The 8,748-nt window shown below is 48.7% G+C and overlaps 1 protein-coding gene across 1 annotated transcript in view; it reads left to right on the top strand.

Moving 5' to 3' along the window:
* Positions 1–1,246: 1,246 nt before the first annotated feature.
* B3GAT2 (beta-1,3-glucuronyltransferase 2) overlaps positions 1,247–8,748 on the top strand; it is a gene marked incomplete at both ends in the record, with an annotated part of 72,085 nt that continues 64,583 nt past the window's right edge. The window contains one exon of the mRNA XM_080807186.1: positions 1,247–1,861. Within this exon, the coding sequence (XP_080663312.1) occupies positions 1,247–1,861 (615 nt within the window). The remainder of the gene's footprint in view (positions 1,862–8,748) is intronic.

Genomic DNA, 8,748 nt, shown 5'->3' with positions numbered 1-8,748 from the left:
CCCCCCCCCGCCCCCACCGATCTCACTGCAGGCCTGCAGCAACCGTTTGGATGGATTTTTTCTCATGGACCATCTCACAAGCCAAACACCTATGCATCGCACCCTTCCGTCTCCCAGGGCTTCTATTGATTTTTGCTTTCCATTGGAAGCATTTTTTGCTGCCGCTGTCGGGTTCACACCCCAGCACACTAATCTTGCAGTTGGGGACCAGAAAAGGGATCTTTTACCCTCTCCGCCTTTCTCCCCTCACTCTCCACCCTAGGTCTCCCGAGTTTTTCGCACGTGAATGGGGTTTCCTGGCTGATCTCTGAAGACCTTGCAGTATTTCAGGAAGCTAAGAGCGTGCGGAGATCGGCTAACGAGCTTCCAGCCCTTCCCGCAGGTCGTGCAGCCCCGCGGGGACCCTCCTCCCGCTCCTCCGCGGTGCAGCTAGCTCTCGGGGCCGTCAGCGGCAGACCCCGCGGAGAGCCGGGGCCCCCCTCGCAACCTCCCCCTCGCAGCCCCTCTCCGCCAGTAGCAGCGCTGCTGTCTTCCCACAGGAGGACTGGGAGGACGCTGGAGTCTGCAGCGCCCCCGCCCCCTCGCTTTTTCTTTCTTTCCTTGCTTTGGGATCTTGCTGCCGGAGCCTGGAGAGGTTCAGAGAAGAGAAGAGAGGAGGACGGGAGTGCAGGCTTCCGCTGCGGCGCGCGAACAGAGCGGGGGGCTCCGGCGTCCCCTCCCGGTCCTCGCCGCCCCGGCTGGGATGTGACCAAGGAAAGCCCTCAGCGCCTGCCTCCCGCCCTCGAAGGTGCCCCCCAGAGAGCGCACTGGGAGCACCGCTGGAGTCCCTGCGCCCGCAGCGCCGCGGGACGGGAGTGGCAAGGAGCCCTGGGGCCGGTTCCCAGCTCCCACTCTTCAGAAAGAGCGGCTGGGGAGCACCGCTTTCCTGGCGCTCGGCTCAACTCCGGGGCCAGCGGCGCGCGGCTGGACAGAGTCCCGCGTCCCGCCGACTCACCGGGAGTGGGGGACAGCGCCTGCCCGCCCGCCTGCGCTCCCGGCAGCCCTACCTTCTCGGCACCTGCGCCGATTTCCCACGCCAAGGGGCTGAGCCCCGCGGCTCCCGGCCCCCGCAGCCTCCTCCGACCCCATGGAGAACGCGCCCGCCGCGGCTTCCTGAGTGCGGGCGCCGCCGCCGTCCAAACCGCGCGCTGGGGTCCTCCATTTCGCCCCTCTTAGGGGCGTCCGAGAGGCCAAGGAAGAGCGCACCATGAAGTCCGTGCTGTTCAGCCGCTTCTTCATCCTCCTGCCCTGGATCCTAATCGTCATCATCATGCTCGACGTGGACACGCGCAGGCCCGCGCCCCCGCTCACCCCGCGCCCCTACTTTTCTCCCTACGTGGTGGGCCGCGGGGGCGCCCGACTCCCGCTCCGCAGGGGCGGCCCCGACAGCGGCCCCGGGCGCGGCTGGGAGAAGCGCAACGACTCGCGGCCACGGCCACAGCCGCGGCCGCGGCCCGAGCCGCCTCTGCCCACCATCTATGCCATCACGCCCACCTACAGCCGCCCGGTGCAGAAAGCCGAGCTGACCCGCCTGGCCAACACTTTCCGCCAGGTGGCGCAGCTGCACTGGATCCTGGTGGAGGACGCGGTGGCGCGCAGCGAGCTGGTGAGCCGCTTCCTGGCGCGGGCCGGGCTGCCCAGCACTCACCTGCACGTGCCCACACCGCGGCGCTACAAGAGGCCCGGACTGCCGCGCGCCACGGAGCAGCGTAACGCCGGTCTCGCCTGGTTGCGCCAGAGGCACCAGCACCAGCGCGCGCAGCCCGGAGTGCTCTTCTTCGCCGACGACGACAACACCTACAGTCTGGAGCTGTTTCAGGAGGTAGCGGCCGGCCCGCCCCAGCTTGGGGGGTTGGGGGGTACGCAGGTGGGGCCTCGGGGCCGGCCGGGCTGCGACTGCACTTGTGAGTTCTCACTTCTCTGTACTCCCATTCGGGACTGCAGGTGGAACGCTCCTCGGGGGCAGCCTGCAGCCTCCAGGTGCCCTGGTGTGTTTACGCGGGCCATGGGGGTGGAGAGTGGACGAAAGGACCGCTGTGGTTCAGGAGAGGGAGTGTGGCCAGGGGCTTCGCAGTCCCCCTGGTCCTGAGATTGAGCCGAGCAAGTAGCACAGGTGAGGCGCGAGGGTGTTGCCAGCAACAAGGCTCTGGTTGGCTTGAGGATGCAGCCCGGATGGCAGGGAGAGCCTCTTGGGGAGGCGCGCTGTCGGGAACAGGTGTCGCAGGGACCCAGCTCAGTGCAGGCGGTCTTGGTGTACTTCCGAGTCTAGAACCATAACAGGGAGGAAGGTGGAGATGGTGACTAAAAATCAGCCCGGAGACAAACTTCTCTTAGAGTCTGCTGGCACTGAAATGGTTATTAGTGGAAACTGACTTCTCCGGGGTGTATGTGAGCCCAGCCTCTGTCTCTTCTTGCACGCCACAAAAGCCCTTTCTGATTCTGGAGATTGCCTCTTTTTCGAGGAAAACCTCTGGTAAATGAGTTGAGACTCTTCTGCCCTGTGGTTATGTCTTTCTGCAGCCCAAATTATCAGGCGGACAGCCCCATTCTTTTTCTCAACCTTTCTCTAAGGCCTCCCTCTGGCCAGTTAGCCAGGCCACTCTTGCACGTTCCCATCGCATCTTGGTGCTCCTTGTGAGGTCCTGGGTGCAGCGCGGTCCCCTGCTGCCGAAATGGCTCTTTTCCCTCTGAGGCCAGTCGTGTACAGAGCCCGCAGGGGTTTAGGACAGGTGTTACTGCTTGAGGCTGATATTTTGCAATCTGTGTGTGTTCTGTGAATGATTCCAGATTGCATGGTTTTCACTTTTCTTCCTTATACACAAGGATACCTGGGAGAAAACAAAAACTTGGATTCTTTGACACTTGGTGGAACTGTTGCTTTCCTCTACCCCAAATTCCCTGACCTGCTTCTGAGACTCCATCACACCCCCCACCAAGCCAAGTAAACCGTGTGTGTTTAGTAAACATAAACACCCCACAATTTCATCCTAATATTTGTTTGGCGTCCTTAACCTCAGGACAAAGTGACTTTGTACCCTTTCAGTTTAATTTTCTGCATATGTGGCTTTTGAGAATCATTTTTTTTAAGCGCAGTTGCCACCTTCATTTCTATTCATCCTCTCCTTCATGAATAAAAGGAGCAGTAATTGCTTTCCATCCTTTCTTCTCCAAATTTTTGCAGTGTAGGGCTTTCTTTCCATGTTCCTTCAGAAGAAATAGATAAGCTTGACATTGTAGAGGGTAGTCTTTATTATAAATAAGATTAGAGCTATTATCTGATTTTTTAAATTGGGCTTTAATTTTGATCCTGCTTACATTTTCTTTCCCCAAAAGATACGGTGGTTTGTATTCTGAAGCAAAGACCTTTACATTTCAATACACCATAACTTTAAACTCCAAAGTCTTTTTCTTTTCTTTTTGGACGTTGCCTTACCTGTAAGAACGTGTAGTCTTGTATAGGTAATGCACATCATCACTAGTCAGCTTTTTAGGGGGATGGGCTGTGAACGGGGAGTGACTTTTCAGTTTCTCTCCAGTTCTAGCCCATTTGGTGTAAAGAGTTAGATGACTAGAAGAGCCAGCATTACAAGCAGTGAAACAATTGAGCACAGTCTTCTTTTGATGCTCCCCAAACTGAAAGGAAGGCTTGTTGGGGAGGGATATTAAAGCAACAAGAGAAAAAACCACTAGATTTTTTTTCATTGGTCCATTGGAAAAAAGGAAAGAATATAGAGGAGGAGAGGGTGAAGAGAAAAAATAGTAGTGGCCCAGAGGAAACTATAAAGGGAAAAACAGGCAAAACTTACAAGACACTAACATTTTGTACAGTTGGAAGTAATGAAAAAAATCAAACTTATTTTAAGAGCATGTGCAACTCTTTTTTAATGGAGAGGTGCCAAGTGGTACAAAATATACAATAGAAGAACTGTTTAAAAAACGCCATACCCATGATACACTTGGAATTGAAATTCTATAGCTCCCAGAGGCCACTCCCAGACAGTCATTTCAAGACCAGTCCCTTTCTCTACCACCTCTCATCCTCCCCCACACACAGTGTTTTTGGACAGAGTGGGCATCTGTTCACCATGCATATATGTTGATACATTCAGCTTTCCTTTTTGCAATGCATTCTTCTCCTTGTAAGGCAAGTGATATTGAACTCTCTAAAAAGTCAGGTTAGTGGGATTTATGCATCCTTGGATTTGTGCAATAATGGGATGGCCTGCCTTATACCCGTTCAAAGATTAATGATTCCTTGTGGATTATAGTCTAGACATTGTTCTCTTGGAGAACCAGTAGGACTAGATAAAACATCTAAAAACTGCAACCCCTTGGGGGATGGGAAGATGCCGATAAAGGATGCTGTAGGGGTGAGGCGTGTAGATCTCAGTCCTCTATATTGTGCATCCACACAAATTAGTTTTTAAGTAATTCATGGTACTTAAGGAGAGAATGTCCCAAGTCAGGCTTCATCTTTTATTCATAGTGCTTCTCATTTCCATGGATGATGTTAATGTAGATAAGATAAAAGGAGGAAAATGAACCAGGTACAAATTAGCTCACTAAGCATTGGCTGCAAATGAAGGAAACTAAAAGATGAAAGGTCTCCAAATTAAATTAAAGGCGCAACAGGCAATCTGTGTTCAATTATTCCTCCCTGGTAACTGGAGAGCTGCTTTCTTCTTCCATACAGCTAACTGATTTTCAGCTTCCGTTCTCAACTGAGCTATGCTGCCAGGAAAGAAGTATTTGCTCCCTTATGGCCAAAGGCACTTGCAAATGAAGCTCAGGGGGAGTGGTAGCCACAGAAACTCGGCTGTCCAAGGCAGGAGATGGACAGAGCTTTTCAGGTTTGCAGTATCCCAGCAGGTCCTTTTGCTCTTCCTGTGGCCCGGATGGGGTTGTACTCTGCAGACCATAGGTAATCCTGCCTGCCAGACCACCTCATCTGTCTAACCCTCCGGAAAAGCTTATTTGTGAAGGATTTAAGCTAATTTAATACAAGCCACAACTGCAGATAAATGTGGCTCTCTATCTAGTCCTATTTTCAATAACACTATTGATGAGACTTCTGTTCTCCACTAGAAAACCTTCCAGTGTTTTCTGAGTTTAAAGCTGGTGCTTTTCAGGTGAAGTTGCTTTCACCTTTGGAAATCAATTGAATCAAAGGTTAAAAAAACAGTCCTTTCCCAGCAAGAAGGAAAAACTTTTAAAAATTTTACTTTAAATTTAATGAGCGAAGACTGGAAGACAGGCCAACTGTGAGACATTTAAGAGGGGACGTGAAAGGGCTCAGTTAATGAGAAGGCGTCTCGAAGATGCCTTTCTGGCAAGCAGTGAACTAAAGAGGCCCTTTGTTTCGATTTTTCTGTTGGGTGCAGTTAAGCTATTCGTGAGCTGGGCAGGTGGAGGAGTTGAGGCTTATTTTTCTGTCTCATTCCTTTCCTAAAGCATCAGTGTGCTCCCCTCTTTATATGCAGCTTATTGGAGCCACAATCCAAAGGATTTTCAAATTTGCAGTGTTTGGCACTTTCCCCCAAGTAGTAAATTCTGCCTGTTTCCGGAAGGGAGACCAGAGATCTATCTTTACTTTTACCTTTGATACAGTTACTTAGTGTGGGCTAATAATCTTTTCCAAAGTGAAGAAATCTAGAAGAATCTCTTAGGTGTAGCATAAAGTGACTATTTTACCTGAAATGTGCCCTTTTGTGTTTTATTTCTCCCCATCTAAAACCATATTAATAATCATGTTGTGGGGTTGATGAAACGTGAGAATTTTCTAAAAGTGTGTGTATAAAACTGCAGCCAATTTTCTTTGTCAGTGTTCAATCTAAAGATTTTCTGTATTCAGCCCTGGCTGTATAGTACTTGAGTTAGGGCTGATTTTTGAGTTTTCTATGAAGACCAGCTTTCATTTGGATTTTGATATTTTAATGGACCAGATATAACAATTTGGGTTTAAAAGACATTCTATCTTCTGCCTCTTCTTGTTGTCTTTTTCCATCATTCTTTGTCCTCCAACCTACTTTTCACTGATCATCTTTCTCATGAATAGCCATAAAGACATGCCCGGATTATTGTTTGGTGCAATGAACGTGTCTCTTTTAGACTGTTGTCTCCTGCTTCTTGGAAACTAGAGTGGGTGACTCCATTTTCTTCTGTCTACTCCACTTGCCTCTAAATTACAAGCTGGTAAATTTTCTCTTGTGTGAACAGTAATGGAATAGTAATTGCTTTTAAGGCATGCTACAAAAGCAAAATAGAAGAACCAAAGTCAATAGTCTTATTCATTAACTATTCCAGGTATTCAAGTAGTGCTTTTTTTTTTTTTTTTGGTACAGAATTCAATAATGTTCAGATATGTCTATTCAAACATTTTGAAGTCTGAGGAAATATTTACTCAGTCTGTATAGTTAACACATTATATACTCGATTTGCAATGCTGTTGAAGCATGATATTTAGGTTTTGCATGGATCTCAAGTCCTCCCTCCAAAACACAAATAAAATTGTTACACCAGTCTGTAGGTAGGCAGGTAAGTAAGGAAGTAGGTAGGTTTAGAACAGATTTCCAATTCACAGCAATAAATGAAGGTAATCCATTTTTCGTTCCTGGTAGTTCTTGTGCATAATTTGAAATAAATCTTAAAATACTCTTTATTGGGATGCCTACATGGCTCAGTCAGCTAAGTGTCTGCCTTCAGCTCAGGTCATGATCTTAGGGTCCTGGGATCGAGTCCTGTGTCGGACTCCCCATTCAGCAGGGAGCCTGCTTCTCCCTCTGCTTGCTGCTCCCCCTGCTTGTGCACTCTCTTTCTCTCGCTGACAAATAAATAAAATCTTTAAAAAATGAAATAAAATACGCTTTACCATGGATACAAGCAGAATGTAGTTGACATCAGTTGAGCACTTCACTATGGGCCAGGAACGACTCTTAGTGTTTGGACTTCTTTGTTCCTCACAACAGCCCCTGAGGTAGGTACTGGTATGTTCCTGTTCTTTCTTCCTACTGCTGATGTTTAGGTCTGAGCATAGTACTTCGGTGAGCGTGGAGATTTTTACAAGTGTAGCAGGAACCCAATGTAGTCATTTACTCTAGTATAATTGGCATCCCTATTTCATAGTTGAGTAGAAATGCCTAGAATTAACTTGAACAGGTCATGCAGGTCATTAACTCTGAACAGGTTCAGAGACAGAATTTAGAGTCCAAGTCCTCTGGTTCTAGAGCCTGCATTTTTCTTTTCTTTTCTTTTTTTTTTTTAAAGATGTATTTATTCTGGGGGAGATGGGAGGAGCCAAGGGGAAGAGAGCATGGAGCCCAGCACGGGACTCCACGTCATGACCAGGAGATCACCACCTAAATCGAAACCATGAGTCAGGCACACCCAGGTGCCCCTGGAGCCTGCATTTTTTACCTTTCTGAGGCTTATCTCATTTAACATGTGCAGTCAGATGGAAATATGTCATTGTGGTGAGTAAAGCATTTGATCAATAGAAGTTTTTTTTTTTTTTTTAATAAATAAAGGACCTAACAGTATGTATTTTAGGCTATTAGGCTTTACAGGGCACATATGGTCTCTGCTGCATATTTTGTGTGTGTGTGTTATGTTTTATTTATTTGACAGAGATCACAAGTAGGCAGAGAGGCAGGCAGAGATAGAGAGGGGGAAGCACGGTCCCCACTGAGCAGAGAGCCGGATGTGGGGCTCGATCCCAGGACCCTAGGATCATGACCCGAGCCGAAGGCAGAGGCTTAACCCACTGAGCCACCCAGGTGCCCCAGGAGTATTTTTTTTTTTTTTAAGACTTATTTATTTAGAGAGAGAGAGACAGAGAGTAAGAGTAGAGGAAGGGGCAGAGGGAGAGAATCTCAAGCAGACTCCCCACTGAGCACAGAGCCCAAGGCGAGGTTTTATCTCACAATCCTGAGATCATGACCTGAGCAGAGACCAAACAGTCTGATGCTTAACCAACTGAGCCACACCCAGGTGCCCCTCTGCAGGAGTATTCTAACACTGTTGCTGTCTCCTGCCACACTTAAACTCAGGTCTTGTCTTCTTGGATGTATCAACTTGCAGTTTCCCTTTTTGACCTTCCCCCCCCCCGCAATATCATTTGATCTTATGAACATTTTATTTCATCTCACGTTATCTTATTTATAGCCCACTGGATTTTTTTTTTTTCAAGTCAGGTGAAAACTGCTAAGTTAGTATATAAACTGTAGCCTTTTATACACACACACACACACACACACACACACACACGTAGTGGTTTTTAAAACTATTGTGAAAAAGGATCATTTCTGTGAGAAGATAAAACATTAAAATTAATTTTTCCCTCACTCGATATACAAACCTCAGCAACTATAGCTTCTGAGCACACTTGTTTTCAGGACAGACAGAACTGAATGGACGAGTTAAGTACTGGGGTAGAATGGGGGTCAGGGACAGTACTGAGGTATTTCACGCGGGAGGAGCTGGGGACCCGAGTCAGTCTGAGCTGAGCTCATGCAGGATAGGACAGCTGCTGGCTGTGCTGTCCCCAGGCTGAGGCAGCTCCTCCCTGAGCACAAAGGCGCACTTGCAGGAAGCTTCCGCAAGCGTGCGGCTCATGCCGGCCAGTGATGGCCCACACCGTCAGGTTCACAAGACTGGTTACTTGTTGGTAGAAGGCTTAAGTGTCTTGTCAGTTATTCTGGAGGGGGAGGGGAT

Source organism: Martes martes (genome assembly GCF_963455335.1).
Source record: "Martes martes genome assembly, chromosome: 6".
Lineage (NCBI taxonomy): Eukaryota > Metazoa > Chordata > Mammalia > Carnivora > Mustelidae > Martes > Martes martes.
The sequence above is the reverse complement of the archived record's forward strand: the minus strand, read 5'-3'. Positions and strand labels throughout refer to the sequence as shown.